This window comes from Heteronotia binoei, chromosome 5 (genome assembly GCF_032191835.1).
Source record: "Heteronotia binoei isolate CCM8104 ecotype False Entrance Well chromosome 5, APGP_CSIRO_Hbin_v1, whole genome shotgun sequence".
NCBI lineage: Eukaryota > Metazoa > Chordata > Lepidosauria > Squamata > Gekkonidae > Heteronotia > Heteronotia binoei.
The window spans coordinates 16,241,688-16,265,085 of NC_083227.1; the positions used below are offsets into that span (position 1 = coordinate 16,241,688).

The 23,398-nt window shown below is 45.3% G+C and overlaps 1 protein-coding gene across 1 annotated transcript; it reads left to right on the forward strand.

Moving 5' to 3' along the window:
* The first annotated feature begins 2,792 nt into the window (after positions 1 to 2,792).
* LOC132571106 (zinc finger protein 501-like) lies at positions 2,793 to 22,522 on the forward strand. Its single transcript, XM_060237787.1, has 4 exons — positions 2,793 to 2,848; positions 4,045 to 4,175; positions 20,205 to 21,753; positions 21,915 to 22,522. The coding sequence occupies exons 2-3, from the start codon at positions 4,046 to 4,048 to the stop codon at positions 21,629 to 21,631; spliced, it is 1,557 nt and encodes a 518-aa protein (XP_060093770.1). The 5' UTR covers positions 2,793 to 2,848; position 4,045; the 3' UTR covers positions 21,632 to 21,753; positions 21,915 to 22,522.
* Positions 22,523 to 23,398: the final 876 nt, after the last annotated feature.

Sequence of the window (23,398 nt, forward strand, 5' to 3'; positions counted from 1 at the left end):
CCATGTGACCCGGTGACATTGTCGGTACAGGGGGGGGCACTCCATAAGAACATGAGAGAAGCCATGTTGGGTCAGGCCAATGGTCATCCAGTCCAGCACTCTGTGTCACATAAGAACATAAAAGAAGCCATGTTGGATCAGGCCAATGGCCCCTCCAGTCCAACACTGTGTGTCACATAAGAACATAAGAGAAGCCCTGTTGGATCAGGCCAATGGCCCACCCAGTCCAACACTCTGTGTCACAGAAGAACATAAGAGAAGCCATGTTGGATCAGGCCAATGGCCCCTCCAGTCCAACACTCTGTGTCACATAAGAACATAAGAGAAGCCATGTTGGATCAGGCCAATGGCCCATCCAGTCCAACACTCTGTCACATAAGAACATAAGAGAAGCCATGTTGGATCAGGCCAATGGCCCATCCAGTCCAGCACTCTGTGTCACACAGTGGCCAATACACACACACACACACACCCACTTTGGCTAATAACCACTTCAGAACTTAGCCTTGCCTAGGATGCCAAACAGGTAGGAAACGTTGGCTCTCCAGATGTTTTTTTGCCTACAACTCCCATCAGCCCCAGCCAGCATAGCCAATGGCTGGGGTTGATGGGAGTTGTAGGCAAAAAACATCTGGAGAGCCAACGTTCCCTACCCCTTGGGTCAGCCTTGCTTGTAATGTCAGAAAGCACAGAACCTAACCGTGGATTATTAACGAACAAACACAATGCTAATAAATATACCAACATTTGATAATTTTTGTGAATATTACAGATGGAACAGCTACAAATCTACAAGTTCATAAATAATCAATGGCATAGATAAATAAATTCCCAAAGTTCACAATAAAGACAAATCCATTTCGAAGTGTGACTATGCATCTCATTCAGACTTCTTGAGACTTCACAGACGATTTAAAGTAAATAAGGTCAAGGTAGTCCCCTGTGTAAGCACCAGTCGTTTCCAACTCTGGGGTGACGTCACATCATGACATTTTCACTGCAGACTTTTTATGGGGTGGTTTGCCATTGCCTTCCCCAATCACCTACACTTTCTCCCCAGCAAGCTGGGGATTCATTTTACCGTCTTCGGAAGGATGGAAGGCTGAGTCAACCTTGAGCCGGCTACCTGAACCCAGCTTCCGCTGGGGGTCGAACTCAGGTCATGAGTGGAGAGTTTGGACTGCAGTACTGCAGCTTTACCACTGTGCCACAGATTTAAAGTGCTAGTACTGAAAAAAGACTCCATTGCAAAAAGTTCCACTCCGTTCTCTTTAGGGATTTGTTGCTCTTCAAATAAGATACAGTCCCAACTTTCAATAGTCTCACTCCAATAATTTCTAATGCCCAATAATTTCTAATATCCAACTTGATGTGCACTTATTGTGCTGTTATAATACTATTTTGGTTCTGACCACAAACAGAACAAGACAGAGATTGGACTTTTGTACAGAATAAATTGCTATCTAATGTTTTTAAGATTCATTAGTGTCATCTAGTGGTCATAGTCAGTGGTCCTTTTGACTTTTCAGTTCTGTGCCTGCATGCTGGCTCCCCCACCCCTTTTTTTGTTGATTCATTGTACAGTGTGAGCTAGCTCACATTTTTTTAGCCTCCAGCTCACACATTTTCATTTTAGCTCAGGAAAAAATGGCCCCAGAGCAAGCTAATCGATGCAGTAGCTCACAACTTTAATGCCAGTAGCTCAGAAAGTAGAATTTTTGCTCACAAGACTCCACAGCTTAGAGCAGGGGTGGCCAAATTTGCTTAATGTAACAGCCACATAGAATAAATGCCAGATGTCTGAGAGCCACAAGATATGAACATCAGATGTTTGAGAGCAAGAAGGAGGGAAGGAAAAGGAAAGAAGGAAAATAGATGGGGAGAGCGGAGGGAGAGAGAAGTAGAAAGAAAGCAACTTTAACATTAAATGATTTAAAGAGAGAAATGCCTTCTACAAGCCAGCGGATGGGACTGCGGGGGCTGCAAGAGCCAGATAATATGTGTGAAAGAGCCAGATGTGGATCTCGAGCCACAGTTTGACCACCCCTGGCTTAGAGGGAATTTTGGCTATAATCTCCATACCCCTCCAGATCAGCGTTAAGTTAACATTACAGAAAAAAAAAAGATTCAGGTGGGTAGCCGTGTTCAGTCTGAAGCAGCAGAACAAAGTTTGAGTCCAGTGGCATCTTTAAGACAAAGTTTTATTCAAGGTATAAGCTTTTCTGTCCATGCACAATGTTTCAGACACAATGCAATGGAAATTACCAGTCCATACATACAGGTAGAGGGGTGAGCAGCAAATTAGCATACAGCATAATAAAGATGTTTAACCAATTCAAGGACCAAACAGGAATAATAAGCTGAGTTTATACAATCGCCTTTTGTTTGGATGTAATTCTGGAGGGAAACACAGTGAAAGAAAGAAATCTATCAAAATTGGAGATTGATGGGCAGATATACTCATTTGTGGAATGCTGAGAGTAATTAACTGGGGCAATGATGCTCGGTATTCTGAAGAGCTCAAGGAACAGGTCTTTGCAGTCTGCAGGTCTGCTGTGGTTCCAGGAGAACTCCAGGCACCAACTGGAGGATGGCAACCCTGGACAATGCTAGTTTTTCCTAAGAAAGTCACCTTGGCATTGAAACCCACCTCACCCAATTTCTATTTCCCTGGTAGAGCCAGGCTGTTAGATTCTCTCTAAGGGTTAAGGCGACTGAGTTGCAATTCTAGACAGGCACTGGGGGGGGGGGGGGGCAGGAATTCCCTGTTAAAGTCATTTATTTCTATTCCTTTCCTGTCCAAGCCAAAGTGGCTTCTATTTGATGCTTCCGAGGCTGGGAAGGAGCCGTGAGTTCAAGGGGGGGGGGCCCTTGGGAGGGTAAAAAGGATGAATCTGGGTTGGGGTGTGTGTGTGAAATGCAATACTCAAAGCAGGGAGAAAGAAGAGGGGGGGAGAAAGGCAACTGCAGATCTGAGGGTAAGGGGAGAAGAGACATCCCCTTTCCCTTAGCTCCTTCCTGGGTGATGGTTTTTCTGCACCTTCTTTTTGTAGCTGAAAGGAGGAGGAAATGGGGAGGAGGGAGGAGAGAAAAAGGATTAAATTTTCACAGTGAAGGTGGGGGGAGCTCCAGGAGGAGTCCAGGTGGTGGTGGTGGGTTCAAGGGAGACCGATAGCCAATGAGGCTCCCCCCAGGAGACCGGTGTGTTCAGGGTGTAATTTTGCCCGCTATAAAGAGGCTCTGAGATACTCACAGGATGAAAAGAAGTCACCCCTCCCTCTCAACACACTCACACACATTTAATAGATCCAAGTGGGCAGCCCTGTTGGTCTGAAGCAGTAGAACAAAGTAGGAGTCAAGTGTCACCTTTAAGACCAACAAAGTTTTATGCAGAATGTAAGCTTTCGTATGCATGCCTAGGAAAACTTACATTCTGAAGAAAACTTTGCAGGTCTTAAAGGTGAAACTTGACTCCTACTTTGTTACACACATAGGATGGGTTGCTGTTGTGGTATATCTGTAGCAGCAGAAAAGAGCTTGTCCAGTAGCACCTTAAAGTCTGACAAAATTTGTGGCAGGGAAATGAGCTTTCATGAGTCACTGCTTGCTTCTTCAGCTAAAGCTAGAACATCAGTCCATCTGAGATCACACACACTAAATAATGCTCTTTCAATCCCCTTTTAGTGCACTTTTCCAACTGGATTTTGCCAGTTCACACAGTAAAATCCAGTTGGAACGTGCACTGAAAGTGGATTGAAAGGGCGTTGTTTAGTGTGTGTGATCGCAGCCCCTGTCTTGGAGACTGGAGTGATTTCAGATGCCCAATGACAACAGCAGGTGTGATTGGATGAGGTGTGATGTGCACAGGTGTTGCAGGTGTGGAGAAATCCCCGTTGGTAATGACAGAGGAAACCTCAGACTCAATTCAGTCCTGGAGGATGAATTGTCTTAAGATTTCATATCAGTTGCAATTGTGTCCATTTTGCTTTGCTGAAACTGGGACTGAGATTTTGGGGCTTCTTACAGTCTTCTCTGCTTCCCAAGGATGAAAAAGACCATGACAGAGTTCCAAGAGGAGGACTTTCTTCTGGAACGCTGTGAGGCAAGAAAAAAGCTTGAGGCTTCTCCAAGAACTCTGCCCAAGCATACGTTCATCCAAAGTACAGTTGAAGAAAGTGAGTGTTTTTCAAGACGGGAGGGTGAGGACATAGAGGTGAAGAGAGAAAGACTGAGGAGAAATACAGTTAATCTAATCCAGTATTGTGTCTCACACAGTGGGCAACCAATTTCTCTGGAGGGCCAACAACAAGCCATAGAAATTGAGGTCTACATAAGAACAGCACTGCTGGATCAGAGAAGTCATCCATGTAGTCCAGCATCCTGTCTCACACAGTGGCCTACCAGTTCCTCTGGATGGCCAACAACAGGGCAAAGAGGCTGAGGCCTTCATAAGAACATAAGAAGAGCCCTGCTGGGTCAGACCAATACTGAATCTATTCCTGTCTCACACGGTGTCAATAAGGTGCTTTGGAGGGCCAAGAACAGGACACAGTGGGTGAGGCCTTCCCCTGAGGTTGCCTCCTGGCTCTGGGATTCAGTGACTTAGGTGCCTCTGAGTGTGGAATTTTTACCTCAGTCACAATGACTGTTTTTGCACACAGCTCACCTCGCAGTCACAATCCTGTTCCCTCAGCAGTGTCTGGTCAGATTTTCCACCATCTGCACCGAAGTTACAGGAAGTGCCGCAGCTTTTGCGTAGCAAATGTAAACCGCTAAAACCCAGTTTATGTTTGCTACGCAAAAGCCGCGGCACTTCCTGTAACTCCGGCGCAGATGGTGGGAAATCCGAGAGACGCTGCGGAGGGAACAGGATTGTGACTGCAAGGTGAGCTGTGTGCGAAAATGGTCTTTGTATCTTGAGCAAGTCACAAATCTTGAGAGTGGAATAATAAAACCTGAAAATTTTAGAGGTAGAGCACCTTTTCACTACTCTGCTCAAATGAATTTAGGGCTAGGAAGAAACCTTAGCTGGGTGAAAAGCTTGACTTCCCAACGGCTCTGTTTCAGGCTTCTATTCCACCCCCCGCAAAGTTCCTGAAAGAGTAGCAGTACAAGAAGGAGGGCAAATGGAAAGTGGAGAATTTGCAATAGTTCCAGGACTTCCAACTAGTGGGAAATGGCATGGAATGGGTTGGTACTGGACTTAGGGCTGCCAATCCCCAGGTGGGTAAACTAGGAAAAAACACTGTAAAACTAACAAGTGTTGAAGCAAATGCACATAATCACTTTATATAGCCAATTTATTGGAACTAAGCAAAGGCACTCATCCAACAAAAATCAAAATGGCTCAACAGAGCTCAAAGTTCAGTTCTTATTTCTCTAGTTTCAAAGAAATTATCTCAATGCTGTGATTGATAGCTAATATATCCTGCTGTCTGCAAACTTCCTTGCTGAAAGATGCAGGAATACCATATATTCAAATAACGTAGAGGTAGCAGTCCTTCATCCAACAGGTGCGGCTACACGAGTCCAAGGCTCTGCTCGTGTTTCATCTGCCACTTCCACTGGCCGCCTGTATTTTTATCAAGAACCTTTAATAAATAAAACCTGAAACTTTTAGAGGCAGAACACCTTTTCACTGCTCTGCCCAAATGAATTTAGGGCTAGGAAGCAACCTTAGCTGGGTGAAAAGCTTGACTTCCCAATGGCCTTGTTCAAGCTTCTATTCCCCTCCACCAGTTCCTGAACCTGTGCTAAGGCAACAGCTCACTTGTATAGCTTACATTCTTGTTTGCACGAATGGTTCTCAAGGTGGGGGCAGGGGATCCCCCGGTTTGGAGGCCCTCCCCCCCGCTTCAAGATCATCAGAAAGTGGGGGGGGGGGAGGGAAATGCCTGCTGTGCATGCCATTATTTGCTATTAAGACTGATTTCCATAGGGAATAATGGAGAATAGATCCGCAGGTATCTGGGGCTGTGGGGGGGCTTTTTTTTAAGGTAGAGACACCCAATTTGCTGCATAGCATCCTAGGCCTCTTCTCAAAACACCCTCCAAGTTTCAAAAGGATTGGACCAGGGTGTCCAATTCTATGAGCCCCAAAGAAGGTGCCCCTATCCTTCATTATTTCCAATGGAGGGAAGGTATTTAAAAGGAGTGCGGTCCCTTTCAATGTGATGGTCAGAACTTCCTTTGGAGTTCAGTCATGCTTGTCACAACCTTGCTCCTGGCTCCACCCCCAATGTCTCCTGGCTCCACCCACAAAGTCCCCCAGATATTTCTTGAATTGGACTTGGCAAAGCTAACTGGACTACATGGAGTTGGTGACTCAGAACTTTGGAGGGAGGTGGCAACGTCTGAGGGATGCGTGAGGGGACAAGGGAAGGCAGAAAGGGGCAAGTGGAAAGGAGGTTGAAAGGAAGCTTCTGGGGACAGGTAGAGCCAGGGGTGGAAATGATGACTAAGGGCAGCGGAGGGAAAGAGATTCTGGCATGCAAAATGCAGAAGGGATGTAGATCCTCAGTCTTTTTGAAGTGAGATGTTTGCCCTGTAACCCCTTTGGCTTTTGAAGTTCTTAGGGCTGGATCTACATGTTTTTTGAGTGGAGGCCAAACCAAAAAAATGGCACCCCCCCACTCAAAAAAATAGGAGGCAGGTGTTTAAACACCTCGGCGGGGGTGTTTAAAAGGGGAGGGAAGCTGCGGGCCTAGCAAGAAGATGGCAAAGGCAGGTGATCTGCCTCCCCACTCCCATTTAAAGACCCTGCAGGCCAGGTCTTTAAATGGGGGGGGGGAGAGCCACTTTTGCCGCCTCTCCATAAGAAGAGGCGGCAAGAGGAGGACTCCCTTTCTCACAATACAAGAACTCGTGGGCATTCAATGAAATTGCTGGGCAGTCGGGTTAAAATGGATAAAAGGAAGTACTTCTTCACCCAAAGAGTGATTTAACATGTGGAATTCACTGCCACAGGACGTCGTGGCGGGTACAAGAATAGCCAGCTTCAAGAGGGGATTAGATAAAAATATGGAGCAAAGGTCCATCAGTGGCTATTAGCCACAGCATATTGTTGGAACTGTCTGGGGCAGTGATAATTGGTATTCTTGATGCTTGGGGGGGGGGGCAAAGTGGAAGGGCTTCTAGCCCCTATTGTGAACCTCCTGATGGCACCTGGGGTTTTTTTGGTCACTGTGTGACACAGAGTGCTGGACTGGATGGGCCACTGGCCTGATCCAACATGGCTTCTCTTATGTTCTTAAAAGCAGCCGACATATTCACCCTGAGCCCACCATTGGAAAGGGCAGACTATAAACTTGTTAGGAAATTAATAATGATAATGTTCATTTATTCAATTGTGTTTCTCTATATAAGGCATACATTCAATGAGGCAACAAGAAACCCCCCATTGCAAGCATTTTCTATGAAAGCTTTGTCCCAGTTACTAGGAGCCAAAGAGCCCCCACCTTTTGTTCCTGACATTTGAAAATTAAATATGAAGCAAAACCAACATAACACCTGGCCTATAAAACCAACCACAAACACAGGAGCAGCTGGCTTATGCTAGTTTCCTGTGACTTGTGGTTAAGCGTTTCCTCTTAAAAGTTTATTAATAGCTTGCTAAACATATGTTGCCTATTGCTTCTTTATAGATTTTAGCTCTATATAATCTTAGATAAATATAAATGCTTTTTATTCGCTTTAAGGCTTGCTAAGAAACAAGGCAGAATCAATATTTAGCATGGTAAATGAATAACTAGCAGAGACGGCAAAGTATCGCTCCTCTGACCTATTAAAACTGTGTACCTATCTCTCTGCTGGCAGCAATTTCCGGCCTTTGTCTGTGGTTAAACCGTTTCCTCTTGGTCTCATAGCAACGTAGAAAGGAGAGCTGAAGATTTGTTTTAATTGCTTTTTTTATTCACTATGAGTTAAGTTTAAAATGTATTAAGCAAAAGGCATTTTTAGAATCTTAGTAAGCTAAATCAGTATCATTTTAATAAATAGGCCATTAGGGCAAGTATTAGTTGTAGAGTTATATCAGGTTTAGAACTTTGAATTTAATGAAATAAAACAAAGGGAAAATGATGCTGTAGGATGTTTACCTTATATGGTTATAGGATGTTTGTATTTGATGTGGTCATAGCCTGAGTCAGCGGCCGTAAAAAAAGGTAGACTGTGCACCCTGCGTCCGATTGGCTATTTGCCACAGGGGGAGGCAGGGATCTGTGAAGTCGGGGAAAGGTATATATACACAGGTCTGACCACAAATTAGCCAGAGGGAGACAGCCTTGTACCATGGTCTTCCTCTCCTCTTCTGCAGAAGTGAAAATAAAGCTGTTTCTCTGAACAACAAAGCCTACCGCCTGGTGATTGTTCTCTCGGGTGGGGCATTGCCCCAAAAAAAAACCGGTTGACAATTTACTGGTGTCAGAAGTGGGATATAGAAGCCCCTTTTGGGGTTGGGCCTCTGGTCCATTGGAGAGCAGGGCGAACACTCCTCTCCTGTGATTTTGGAGGGATCCCCGGCCGAGTTTGGCTGCCAACTCACTGTTTGAGGCGTGGCACTCTGCTCCCCAAGAACCCACAACGGAGGCGTTCAGCTGAAAACAGCCCACCGGAGGAGTCTGCTGTGTGGAACCGGTGAGTAGAAAATAAAATTGGGCAGAGGAAATTAAAATTAGTTTTGGGCATTGAGGCTTGTTTGTTGGTGTGAGTGGTGTGTGAGTGGACTTCGCAGTTCTCTCTGGTGACCGTGACCTCCGGGGCCAAGAGTCGGAGTCGTGTGAAACTGTCAAAACCCTTGTGTGTCCCGGCTTTGAGGAGCCCTTACCTCTTTGCCAAACTCCCTCCCTTGTGTTGTTGTCTGGTATTGGGGATGGGAAATAAGACGTCAAAGGTAAAAAAGGCAGGTACCAAGGTAGGTGGGAATTCCGTTGGGGACGCCCAGATCACTGGAAAGGAATGGCCAGGGTCAGAAATTCCCGGAGACAGCCCGTTGGGAAGGCTGATCTCCCACTGGGATGAGGTCTCTACAGGACATGAGACAAAAGAGGAGATGGTTCGTCTGTGTACGACCATCTGGCCGTATTTCAATATCACGCCACGGTGGCCCCGCTGGGGGTCTTGCGTGTCTAAGCAGGCATATGACATTTACCGCCTGTATCAGGAACAAGAGCCCCTTCCTAGTGTAGGCAAGGAGGCACCATATATTTTGTTATGGATATATTTCATAGGAAAGGGATTTTGCAATCCCATTAGTTTAAAGGCAGTCAAGGAAAAGAAACCTATGAAAGACATACCCGTAGGGGAAAGGATGTCCACTTTCGATCCTCTATGCTATGTCATTCCCACTGCTCCCCCCCCTTACCAACCTGGCCAACCTGGGGAAGGTCAGGTGCGAGAGGGTCAGAGGGACCCGTCGCCCCTGGTACTACCTGACCGACCTGGGGAGGGTCAGGTGCGAGAGGGTCAGAGAGACCCGTCGCCCCTGGAAAAAGGAAGGAAAGGGGAGAGCAGTGAGGAAGAGATAGAGGAGGACTCACAGAAGGTATTACCCTCCAACAAGTTGGAGAGAGAGATGAATAGATTGAATACAACACTCAAAAATTGTACCCCCAAAACAAAAAGGAGAATTTTAAGTTTAGACAAGGACATGGAGGAAAAGATTAACCCCGAATACCCACTGAGACAGGTCCCAACAAATAATGGTATTGGCTATGTGGAGGTTCCGTTAACCAGTTCTGATATAAGAGTCATAAAATCACAATTGCCTCAGTTGACAGAAGATCCTATTGGATTTGTGCAGAGCATCAAGGATGCCTTGGGACCCTCTATTTATACGCCCACTGAATTAATGCACATTAGCAAACAGTTGGCGGGACCTACATATGCCAATCAAGCATTAATAAAAGCTAGAGAAATCTGGAGGGATGAGAACGGGGATAGAACTGCTGATCAAGCTAACGCAGCCTTCCCTGAGACCACCCCACCAGGTTGGGATGTCCAACAACCTGGAGGGCGGGAGAGCTGCGAAACTTTTCGGAGATATCTGTTGCAGGGGTTTGAGAAAATAATCCCTAGACACATAAACACCGAAAAGGCTTTTGGACACCCACAAAAGAAGGAAGAGAGTGCAGTGGAATATCTGGAACGATTGAAGAAGGGGATGCGCCAATATACTGGCTTGAACCCCGATGAGGGCGCTAATGTGGCCACTTTAAAATTGCAATTTGTTGCCGGAGCCTATCCAGATATTCAGAGAAAGTTGCAGAAATTTGATGGGCTCCTTTTGAAGCCAATTGAGGAGTTGGTCAATGAAGCTCAGAAAGTGATAGTTAGGAGAGAGGAGGAAAAAGAAAAACGAAAAGCACGGCTTATGGCACAGGTAGTGCAACAAACAGTAGGAGCCCAGCAAGAAAGAAGGGGCAGACTGCCCCCATGGGCAGTCAATCCAGACCGTAGGGGATGGAATGGAAAGAAATCATATGAGAAAAAAGAAACAAAAAACAGAAGACTTCTTCCTCGGGACACCTGTGCCGTTTGTTTCCGGCCTGGCCATTGGAAGAACGAATGTCCAAAGAGGCTGGACAAAGGGGAAACTGAGGAACTAGTGAGGCAGGCAAGGTGTTACGAGGATTCTGAATAGGGGGGTCAGGGGCATTTGGCGTTTGTCCCGCCTTTTGCCGAGCCCTTGTTAACTCTAAAGGTGGGAAAACAACAACAGCAGATTGAATTTTTAGTAGACTCTGGCGCCACAAAATCAACCCTGGACCGACCAGTGTGGCAAGGACCGCCACCTTTGTCTGGGGGAAAGTGTAAGATAATAGGGGTTGAAAATAAAGAATTGGCCGTCCCTATATTACAACCCCTACCTGTAAATTTGCATCATAAACTGGAATTGCACGGGTTTTTGTGGATGCCAGACTCTGGAGTGTGCTTATTGGGTCGAGATTTGATGTGCAAATTGGGATTAGTTCTTACCTTTCAGACCGAGGGTTGCCTGGTTAAACTAAGGGCCTTAAGACTTGAGATTGAAGAATCAATAGACCCTCTAGTCTGGGCAAGGCCGGGAAACCCTGGAAAATTAGATGTGCCCCCAGCCAAAATAAACTTGAAACATGATGTGCCGGTTTATCGTGGTCAATATCCAGTAAAACCTGAAGCAGAACGAGGGCTTCGCCCAGTGGTAAAAGAACTTCTGGACGATGGACTAATTGAACCTAGCAATTCCCCTTATTGCACCCCCATATTGCCCGTGAAAAAGCCCAACGGCACATGGAGAATGGTTCAAGATTTGCGAGAAGTCAATAAGGTGGTGATTCCCCGGACCCCAGTGGTGCCAGACCCCCACACCATACTGCAGGGAATTCCACCAGAGCACAGATATTACACAGTGATTGATTTAAAATCAGCCTTTTTCTGTGTTCCCCTGGCCGCAGAGTCCAGGGTTATTTTTGCCTTTCAGTGGCCTCACCCAGACACTGGTCGGTTGACCAGGTTTCACTGGAAGGTTCTGCCCCAAGGTTACACAGAATCGCCAACTATTTTTGGGGAAGCTCTGGCTTCTGTACTTGGGGAATGGGACCACGGTCCAGGGACTCTACTGACTCAATATGTGGATGATTTGCTGATAAGTGGGAAAATAGGACAACAGGTGGAGGCTGCAAGCGTCAGCCTGCTAAATTTTCTGGGAAGAAAGGGCCTTCGAGTGACCAAAGAGAAACTTCAGTTCTGTGAACCCGAAGTCAAATATTTGGGCACAGTCCTGAAGGAGGGAAAGAAATATCTGGACCCCAGAAGAGTGGAGGGGATACAAAAATTAGAAATGCCAAAAACCAAAAGGGGTTTGAGAGGTTTCCTCGGGACTGTCAACTTCTGTAGACAATGGATTGAAGGATACTCTGAATTGGTACAGCCATTTCTACAGAAACTGAAAAACAACCAGCCCGACCCGCTTATTTTGGAAAGGGCAGATCACAAACTTTTTGAAAGGATAAAACGGACTCTGTTGTCGGCACCGGCCCTGGGTCTCACAGACCCTAAGTTGCCCAACCACTTATTTGTGACTATTGGAAAGGGAGTAGCCAAGGCAGTGGTTGCCCAAAAGAGATCTGGTTCCTATCAAGTGACAGGATATTTTTCAAAACATCTAGATGCAGTTGTGTTGGGATGGCCTTTATGCCTGCAGGCTTGTGCGGCAGTTGCATTGATGGTAAAGACTGTAAGGAAACTTTACCCTTGGGAGAACATTATTGTCCATTCTCCCCACCAAATCCGGGCCATCCTAACACATACTGCCAGGAAATGGATGACAGATGCTAGACTGCTACAAATAGAGGCAACCCTGTTGGAACAGGCGGACTTACAGGTCATCACAACTGACCATTTGGGACCAGCAGACGGACTCTCTGAAAAGATAAAAAAGGAGTTTGGGGAAAGTCATGACTGTATAGGGATTACTGAACTGCAAACCAAGTACAGAGAAGACTTGCAGGAAACTGCAATTGAGGGCGGATGGAACCTATATACAGACGGATCCTCCAGGGTGATTGAAGGAAAAAGGTATACTGGGTATGCAATAGTCGAGGATGGGCAAGTGGAAGTTGAGTCAGGAGCACTTCCTCCCTCAATGTCAGCACAAACTGCTGAACTTTACGCCTTAAAAAGGGCACTGGAAATAGGATCTGACCAGACAGTCAATATATTCTCAGACTCCAAATATGCTTGTGGGGTGGTGCATGTTTTCGGAAAGCTGTGGTGTGAGCAAGGTTTGCTAACATCTCAGGGAAAGAACCTGGCTCACCACAACTTAGTGAAGGAAACCTTGCAAGCTCTAGACCTGCCTGCCCAGGTCGCTGTTATCCATGTCCCCGGACATACAAGGGGAAACTCTCCAGAAGTGCAGGGAAACAGGGCAGCAGATGAATTAGCTAAAAGAGCGGCCATGGGTCCAAATACGGTCCCTCCCCAGAGACTAGCCGCACTAATTCCTACGGGAATTGAGCCTAAACCTCCTTTTAAATACCAAGAAAAAGAAAAAGAACTTGCTGAAAAACAAGGAGCCACATTCGAAGGTGGTGTTTACCGCCTACCTGATGGCCGCCAGTGGCTGCCTGAGGGGGTAGTGAGGGAGGTACTTAAGGCTTTGCATGAGGGAGGACATTGGGGAACTAGGGCACTAGTGCACACCTTTTTGCAGAAATTTGTGGGGCGCCGGGTGTGGTCATCTGCAAACTCCCTAGTAGCCCGGTGTGTCCCCTGTCAAAAGGCAAACAAAAATAACCCCCGGAAAACTGAAATGGGTGGACGACCGTTGGCCGTGCATCCTTTTGAGTATATCCAGTGTGACTTTATAGATCTCCCTAGGGTGGGGAGGTTGAAATACTGTTTAGTCCTAACTGACCAACTAACGGGATGGGTAGAGGCATTTCCCACAACTCAAGCAACAGCGAAGGTAGTAACAAAGCTTCTACTGGAACAAATCATTCCCCGTTTTGGATTACTAAAAGCTCTAAACTCAGACCGAGGAGCTCATTTTACCCAAAAGGTGCTCCATCAAGTCATGGAGGCTCTGGGAATTAAATGGGAACTTCACACCCCATGGCATCCCCAGAGTTCAGGAAAAACCGAACGCATGAACCAAAGTGTAAAGTTAGGGCTGTTAAAGCTTACAGCCCAGTCTCAACTCCCGTGGACCAAGGTGCTTCCCCTAGTACTGTTTGGCATCCGGACCAGGCCACTTCAATCCACTGGCCTTTCACCGTTCGAGTGCTTGTACGGTATGGGAGTGTGGGACATAGCCCCAGGCTCTGGAAATGCCGACTTGCACTTATTAAAGGATGCCTATTTAAGAAAATATTTGCTGGCACTGTTCTCCATTCTTTCTCATAATAGGGAGGTTGGTGTGACCGTACAGAGGGCACCGCTTGAGGCACCAGTCCATTCGTTTCTACCGGGCCAGTGGGCATACATCAAGGCGTGGAAGACAGAGTCCCTAATTCCAAAGTGGGCGGGTCCATTCCAGATTCTTCTAACTACTGAAACAGCCATCCGGACGAAAGAAGCGGGGTGGACGCACCACACCAGGGCAAAACACGCTGTAGCCCCAGAGGCCGAATGGGAAGCCATCCCTGTTCCTGGAGAAGCACTGAAAACAACCCTGAAACGGAGGAGTTGAAATAAATGCGGGGAAGGGTTTTCTTTACAGGAAAAGTGTGTGATCACTATGATATAAAAGTCCGTCAATTTAGAGGAAGAGGTACCTGTGGGAAAATTGAGTGGAATATAGATTTTAGAAAGAAAGGAAGGGTCGAATGGAAACCTTACTTTTGGGGAGTAACTGATAAATACTTGTGGTATGGTGCTGTAAAGCTTGAAGGTCAACTGCTGTTTTACCAGACAGATATAGAAGGAATCCCCAGCCCATATGGTTTCAAAGGCCGAGTCCCAGGGTGGTGGGCCTGGCAACCGAGTTTTTGGGGAAGATATAAGTGTATAAAGTGCCCTTGGAGTCCGAGGTCCGAATACATTATCAACCCGGACGAATACCATTTATGTGGGCACTGGGTGATCCCGAACCCTTATCCTGGACCCCACAGCAGAGATTAGAAGCCGTTGACCAGGCCTGGATAAGCTCAGAACTGGTAAAAGGGTTTACCCTTTGGAAGGGGAAGTGGTGTGCACATTTAGATCTCAACTTGTTGGGTGAATCGCCAAAGGAGGACCCGAAGTCCTTTTCTGATTTTGTTGCAGGTTCAGTGTGGGTGATTGACCCCACCTGCGCCTGGAAACAGTACAGGGAAGTAGGACGCTTTTGCGCCACTGACAAAAAGATAAGATCAAAATCCTGGAAATATTGGAAAGTCTCAAGTTGGACGGACTTTGGTCCTACTACCTGGTTCCATATAGGGGAACTAGCTACAACTAGAGGGCTAGAAAAAGGGATTGTTAAGACCTCGGATAAGTACTTATACCCCCAAGGGGAAGACTTGTTCCACCCGAGTTATTGGGGAGACCTCCTCTGCAGCACCTGCCCTGATTCTTTTGAAACCTGGGCTTCCCGTGTAGGAGGGGATCCGGGTGAACGATGCTGGGACCCAGAAAAGAGACTGCCCTCCATGTCCTGGTACCATTTCTGGTGGCCGTAAGTTGGGCCGCCATTAGAGAGGGTGGAGAGGATACCCCCTCATGCCCAGAAGCTTGTATAGTCACAACACGGAGAGGGTCCCAGGTAATTCAAACTATAACTTATAAGTCTTTATATTTTTGTGAGGGCACAGTAACCCAATGTGAATTTCATGACACGCAGTATAGCGTATGTGACCTTAAAATTTGCTATGATCCTAAGGAAAGTCCGAGAAGAGTATGGGTAGAAATGAGAGCATTTATGTGGGGCCTTACCCTCGCTAGGGGACTTAGAAAAGGAAACAAGCCAGTCAACCTAACCTTTGATGCCTGCCAACTTATAAATTCGTTTGGGGATGATAGCAATGGCTGTTGGGGACTAAAGTGGGAACGAACATATAGCAGTAATGAAAAATATATGGGATTTGACGGAGACGGATTTACCAGTAAAGCCATAGACTCTTCTGTCCGTCTTGGATGGGGTGCTGCGGTATGGAATACTGGGAAAAAACAGTGGAACGACTGGGGGGAATTAGGGAGGTCAGTAAAAATGGAAAAACTCCCTGCTAAGGACACTTGCCGGCTGGGCACTTGTAATCCGGTAAACTTCACCATCCTACGGCCAGCCGTGTGGGATAAAGATAAGATCTGGGATCGGAAATTGGTACTACTGATTGCCGGACAGGGAACAGACCCCTCCGTACAGGTTTATTTTGCCCAGAAGGAAGAGTTCATAGTTGGCCAGGATTTAGTAAGGCATCATGCCTTTTGGGCTGAAATTAAAAAGAGCCCCTGGAAGCAGAGCCTAACTGACAAAACTAAAAACCTGTTTATAGACTTGGCAGAGAAAATAGCAAAAACAATGAATGTGAAGAATTGTTATGTTTGCGGAGGGACCTTAAAGGGTGACCAATGGCCATGGGAAGTTATAGAATTCGACTATAACTCGCCTTACAATGTGACTATTTACCCAAAACATGGGGCTAAAGTCCAATGGGAAGTAAACGATCAGTCAATAGGACAAATGTGCGTTCAGCGCACACCCCGGGATTTGGAAACCCCCATTGTTATGGGAGATGCAAACTGCCAGGGGGTCAGAATAATAAATGGGACTAAGGAAAGAAGTTTTTGGGGCAATGTAACTGAATTGCAGCCTTGGAAGAATCTCACTGAAGCTGCACAACAGATATGGCTCAATGGGACAATAAGTGAGGAAGGAGAGGCTCCCCCTGGACTGTATTGGATTTGCGGTTGGAGGGCTTACTCACATCTACCCCAAAATTGGACAGGAACATGTTTTCTGGGCCACATAAAACCAGCTTTTTTCTTTATTCCTCTAACTAAAGGTATTAACTTAGGAAGGTACGAGCTCAGGGCAAAAAGAGACCTCCTAATAGGTAAGGAACTCACAATCGGCCAATGGACCGATGAGTGGCCACCTGAAAGGATTGTGCAGTACTATGATCCAGCCTCTTGGGCGCAAGACGGCACTTGGGGTTACCGAACTCCAATCTATTTGCTGAATAGGTTAATAAGGTTACAGGCGGTTGTAGAACTATTAACCAGGGAAACGAGTGTGGCACTTGCAGTACTGTCAAAACAAGGAACCCAGATTCGGACTGCTATTTACCAAAATCGCTTGGCTTTAGATTATTTGCTTGCCAGCGAGGGAGGGGTGTGCGGGAAGTTCAACCTGACTAATTGCTGTTTGGAGATAGATGACACTCAAAAGGTGATATCTGAAATCACCACTAGAATGAGGAACCTGGCCCATGTCCCTGTCCAGAAATGGTCTGGCATTCTGGACACTGGAGGGTGGCTGGGGGGAATGTTTGCCAATTGGAAGCAAGGTCTATTTTTTCTGGGAATTGCGTTGTTAGGATTAATGATGCTTCCTTGTTTAATTCCGCTCATTAGGAGAATAGTAGATTCTGCAGTAAAGGCCGCCATGCCTTCTAACAAAATGGAAGTACTACTGACTGAATACCGGCTACTGCCATCACCTCCAAAAGAGAGTTCCTCCCATGTGTATGAAGTACTTGACTCCACTTGGGTGTAAGAAATAAGGCGTGAATAAATGAAGAGTTTATAAAAATAAAAGGGGGGATTGTTAGGAAATTAATAATGATAATGTTCATTTATTCAATTGTGTTTCTCTATATAAGGCATACATTCAATGAGGCAACAAGAAACCCCCCATTGCAAGCATTTTCTATGAAAGCTTTGTCCCAGTTACTAGGAGCCAAAGAGCCCCCACCTTTTGTTCCTGACATTTGAAAATTAAATATGAAGCAAAACCAACATAACACCTGGCCTATAAAACCAACCACAAACACAGGAGCAGCTGGCTTATGCTAGTTTCCTGTGACTTGTGGTTAAGCGTTTCCTCTTAAAAGTTTATTAATAGCTTGCTAAACATATGTTGCCTATTGCTTCTTTATAGATTTTAGCTCTATATAATCTTAGATAAATATAAATGCTTTTTATTCGCTTTAAGGCTTGCTAAGAAACAAGGCAGAATCAATATTTAGCATGGTAAATGAATAACTAGCAGAGACGGCAAAGTATCGCTCCTCTGACCTATTAAAACTGTGTACCTATCTCTCTGCTGGCAGCAATTTCCGGCCTTTGTCTGTGGTTAAACCGTTTCCTCTTGGTCTCATAGCAACGTAGAAAGGAGAGCTGAAGATTTGTTTTAATTGCTTTTTTTATTCACTATGAGTTAAGTTTAAAATGTATTAAGCAAAAGGCATTTTTAGAATCTTAGTAAGCTAAATCAGTATCATTTTAATAAATAGGCCATTAGGGCAAGTATTAGTTGTAGAGTTATATCAGGTTTAGAACTTTGAATTTAATGAAATAAAACAAAGGGAAAATGATGCTGTAGGATGTTTACCTTATATGGTTATAGGATGTTTGTATTTGATGTGGTCATAGCCTGAGTCAGCGGCCGTAAAAAAAGGTAGACTGTGCACCCTGCGTCCGATTGGCTATTTGCCACAGGGGGAGGCAGGGATCTGTGACGTCGGGGAAAGGTATATATACACAGGTCTGACCACAAATTAGCCAGAGGGAGACAGCCTTGTACCATGGTCTTCCTCTCCTCTTCTGCAGAAGTGAAAATAAAGCTGTTTCTCTGAACAACAAAGCCTACCGCCTGGTGATTGTTCTCTCGGGTGGGGCATTGCCCCAAAAAAAAACCGGTTGACAAACTGACAGAAATAAATAATAAATAAATAAATATTTCTCCCGCCTCCTGTCCACCCCGGAGGGGGCAACCAATTCAGCCCCTACTGCAGCACCTGGGGCTACCACCTCTTCTGCCCCCCCTCCAGATCTGGCCCTGGAAGTTCTGTTTCATCTGAACTGGAAAATAAGGCATGCATAGGTGGCCTCTCAGTGATCCAAGTATTTCAGTATCTGAGTAGGCCTCAAGTGGTCCAAAGGTGCATGGTGCCACCTCTAGGTTTTGGGATTATGTCAAAATATGAAAAATGATGACATGGGATATAAAATCAAGGCCCAAATGAAAAGTGACTGTATCAGTAAAGAACAGCAACAAAAAATACTTTTTGCCAATTCTTTGTCTCATAAGAACATAAGAGAACATGAGAAAAGCCATGTTGGATCAGGCCATTGGCCCATCCAGTCCAACACTCTGTGTCACACAGTGGCCAAAACTCAGTTGGCCATCAAGAGGTCCACCAGCAGGCCCATAAGAACATAAGAGAAGCCATGTTGAATCAGGCCAATGGCCCATCTAGTCCAACACTCTGTGTCACACAGTGGCCAAAAAACCCAGATGCCATCAGGAGGCCACCATTGGGACCACTGCTCTAGAAGCCCTCCCATTTTTGTTCCTCCCAAGCACCAAAAATAGAGAACATCACTGCCCCAGACAGAGTGTTCCATCTATACCTTGTGGCTAATAGCCATTGATGCACCCCTTGCCAGATGTTTCTCTCCTAATTTTACAGGTCTAACCTGAGGACAAACAGAGGGTCAAAACCAATAAGCAAACAAAGGGTCAGAACCTCAAAGAACCAAAGAGTGCGAACCAGAACCTCAGAAGGTCAAAAACAATAAGCAGCCCATTATCCGAGAGGCTGGCAGTGGTGTTCCAAATCAGAGCAGGATGACTGATATTGCTCCCATATGAGATAGTACTTTTTTTGTCCCCATGTTTTCAGTCAGGAGAGCCAGTCTGGTGTAGTGGATAAGTGTGCAAACTCTTCTGGGAGAACCGGGTTTGATTCCCCACTTGCAGCTGCTGCTCAGTAATTTCATTGAGTAATTCCACGAGTTTTGTATTGAGAGAGAAGGAGAAAAGTACTTCTTTCTCTACCTTCGCTATGCCATGCATAATCTTGTAATCCTTGATCATGTCACCCTGAGAGCCAGTTTGGTGTAGTGGTTAAGTGTGCGGACTCTTATCTGGGAGAACCGGGTTTGATTCCCCACTCCTCCACTTGCACCTGCTAGCATGGCCTCGGGTCAGCCATAGCTCTGGCAGAGGTTGTCCTTGAAAGGGCAGCTGCTTTGAGAGCCCTCTCCAGCCCCACCCACCTCACAGGGTGTCTGTTGTGGGGGAGGAAGGTAAAGGAGATTGTGAGCCGCTCTGAGACTCTTCGGAGTGGAGGGTGGGATATAAATCCAATATCTTCTTCTCAGATAAAGGGTTTTTAATTAATGGCCATCCTGGGTAAAACAGGTATTATTCTCTTTTGGATTTTTAGTTACTGTGATTCAGTCAGTTGTCTCTGTAGTGGCATGAACTTCTCACCAAATTTTGAAGGGGTTTTCTGACAGACACATCCTTCATATTCTAGAATATTCCACAGTAGTTTGAATAACTTCATTTGACTCATTTCCTGATTTGATCTTTTGTTTCTTCCATGGGGAGGGTACAAACCAATATCGGATGCTATCAAATGAACATACCGTTGCAATGTAATGCTTAAATTATTTTATTGAATTTGTTCAAGCTTTTTTATTCATTTATATGTTGTATACCACCCTTAGCCCTTTGGGGGAGGGTGGTTTATCAGTCAAATCAATCAAATTTATATCACGGTTCTCTGCTTCAGCCGTAGATGTGCGGGATGCAGCAAGTGAAAATGAAACTTGTGAAGTACTGGAGGAAGGTGATACAACTCCAGAAGTGAAAGAAAACTTTGAGAATCATGATGTCTCAAAAAAATCAGTGGGAAACCTGTTGGATAAGGGAAGTAATAAATCGATTGCTTACCACAATGGTAACTACCATGGAGCAATACAAGAAGCAAAGAGAAGGATTGAATGCTCTACTTGTGGGAAAACCTTTGCTAGTATACCAAATCTTAAAGCGCACTGGAATATCCACACAGGGGAGAAACCATATGATTGCTTGGAGTGTGGAAAGAGATTCAGTCAAAGCTCAGCTCTACGGGTGCATCAGAGAACCCACACGGGGGAGAAAGAATATAAATGTTTTGAATGTGGAAAGAAATTTGCATACAGTGCATACCTCATTGTGCATCAAAGAATGCACACAGGAGAGAAACCATACAAATGTCTGGAGTGTGGAAAGAGGTTTATTGTAAGATCGTGTCTTGTTCGACATCAAAAAATCCATGTGAGAGAGCGACCGTATCTTTTCCACAAGCCTGGGAATAGCTTCAGCCACGGTCAACAGCAAAGAAACCGCACGGGTGAAAAACCATATAAATGTTTAGAATGTGGAAAGAGCTTTGTGCAAAGTACAACCCTCATTAGACATCAAATGATCCACACAGGTGAGAAACCATACACCTGTCTGGAATGTGGAAAGAGCTTTACACAGAGTAAAAATCTCATTATGCATCAAAGAACCCACACAGGTGAAAAGCCATATAAATGTTTAGAATGTGGGAAGAGTTTCATTGCAAGCACCAACCTCACCATGCATCAAAATACCCACACAGGCGACAAACCATATACATGTCTGGAATGTGGAAAGAGCTTTAGGCATACTTCAAGCCTTGCTATGCATCGAAGAATACACACCGGAGAGAAATTGCATGAGTGTTTGGAATGTGGAAAGAAGTTCACGACGAATGCCAACTTCATGAAACATCAACTGCTCCATCAAGGGGAAAAACCGTATAAATGCCTGGAGTGTGGAAGGAGCTTTAGTCTGAGTGAAAGGCTTATAAACCACCAAAGAATCCACAAAGAAGCAAAACCCTTTCAGTGCCTGGATTGTGGAAAAAGCTTCAGTCACAGCGTAACTCTTAAGAGACATAAAAATTCAGAGACAGGGGAATGTAAAAAGGGACTCCGTCAGACGCAAAGAACTCCAAGAACTCATAACAAGAAGAAACCATATCAGTGCCTGGAGTGTAGAAGCTGCTTTCATCACAACTCAAACCTTCTTAGACATCAACTCATCCACACTGGGGAGAAGCCCTTTAAATGCCAGGAATGTGAGTCTTGCTTCAGTCAGCACTCAAATCTTATGAGACATGTGCTTATTCACATGAGGGAAAAACAATAGATTCACTCAGCCTTGAGGGAACCGTCTTGCCCATTAATAAAACGCGTGGGTATTTTGTCAGTGTTCAGGCTGTTTGGGATCTTATGTTATAAATCAACTGTAAAATGAAAAAAGTAATATCAGTGACAGTATCCAGGGGTGGAATTCTAGCAGGAGCTCCTTTGAATATTAGGCCACACACCCCTGGTGTAGCCAATCCTCCAAGAGCTTACAAAAAAGATTCTTGTAAACTCTTGGCTACATCAGAGGGGTGTGGCCTAATATGCAAAGGAGCTCCTGCTAGAATTCCATCCCTGACAATATCTATAAGTTTTGAAGTAAACAGAGCCCTCAGTTCATGTGGAGAGTCCACAGAATATGCGATGCACAGAGATTTGCTCATCAGAATTTCCTCCAGATCTTTGCATCTTCTTCTCTGGAAATACGAGGCAGACGTTTCTAATATTTGGAAAAAAGGAAAACTAGATCTTTGGATTTTATTTTTTTTTTAAACTTTATTTTGCTTCCTTACCTTTTGAACAGTTTGGTGATTTAGCTTCAATAATAAAAGATCAGCAATTCAAGTCAGACACTTAGCCAAACACCATTAATCCCTTCTAATTTGTTATTTCATTTTATAGCGCTGAAAAAAATCACTCTGTTGTCTGGTGAATCATAATTATGTGCCTTTAACTGACATACTGAGCTAAACCTTAGTATGTATTGGAGGCTGTTCTTTTTTGGGGGATAAACAGAACAGTGACATAGAAATGATTAATGAGATAGCTCTAAAAACAACATAGGAAGGCATATCTTTTATTTGGAGCATTCTGCAGTATACATTTTGCTAATGTATAATCTTGAAATATTGTCTTTTCCCCATTTAAATAAAATATCTACTTGTGAAGAGAACGGACATGACTTCTTGAATGGTCTGCAACAATCCTCTCTGGCTGTTTTCAGCTGACTTAAAATATAACTTGTCTCTAGGCTTAATCCTATCACAGCCTAATTTACAATATTCAGCTAACCGTGGGCATCACAATAAGACAGGGTGCAAGTGTGTTACATAATTTCTTTCAGTCCTTTCCTCTCACTTGTATGGAACGTCAGCAAGCACTGAAGTAGGACCTTGGAAGTCTAAACAAGTATGGTATGGAGTCCAGCGGCACCTTTAAAACCAACGAAGTTTTATTCAAGGTATGAGCTTACACAAAAGTTCATATCTCCAATGAAACATCGTTGGTCTCAGGGCTTTTTTTGTAGCAGGAACTCATAAGAACATAAGAGAAGCCATGTTGGATCAGGCCAATGGCCCATGCAGTCCAACACTCTGTGTCACACAGTGGCCATATATATATACACACACTGTGGCTAATAGCCACTGATGGACCTAGGGTTGCCAAGTCCAAGAAATCTCTGGGGACTTTGGGGGTGGAGCCAGGAGACTTTGGGGGTGGAGCCAGGACACACTGGGGTGGAGCTAGGAGCAAAGGTGTGACAAGCATCACTGAACCCCAACGGGAGTTTTGGCCATCGCATTTCAAGGGACGGCACACCTTTTTAAATGTCTTCCTTCCCTCCACTCTCCCCTTCTCTGATTTCACCTCAGAGGCGGAGCGGGCGATGCCGCTGCGCTGCTGCCGCCTCTTCTCTGGTTCACCTTAGCTGCTCCTCCAAGATGGGGCGGCTCGCCACGCTCCTTGGCGCTGTTTCCCTCCCCCCCTTCCCCGCTTCCGTTTTTTTTGGAGAGCGGGGGAAGAGGTTGTAAATTCTGGGGTCCCCCGC

What these genes read in the sequence shown, in the direction of transcription:
- LOC132571106 (XM_060237787.1), top strand. Translation starts at nt 4,046, where the DNA reads ATGAAAAAGACCATGACAGAGTTCCAAGAGGAGGACTTTCTTCTGGAA. An exon ending in CCAAAGTACAGTTGAAGAAA is followed by an intron (nt 4,176 to 20,204) that starts GTGAGTGTTTTT and finishes TCTCTGCTTCAG; the next exon opens with CCGTAGATGTGCGGGATGCA.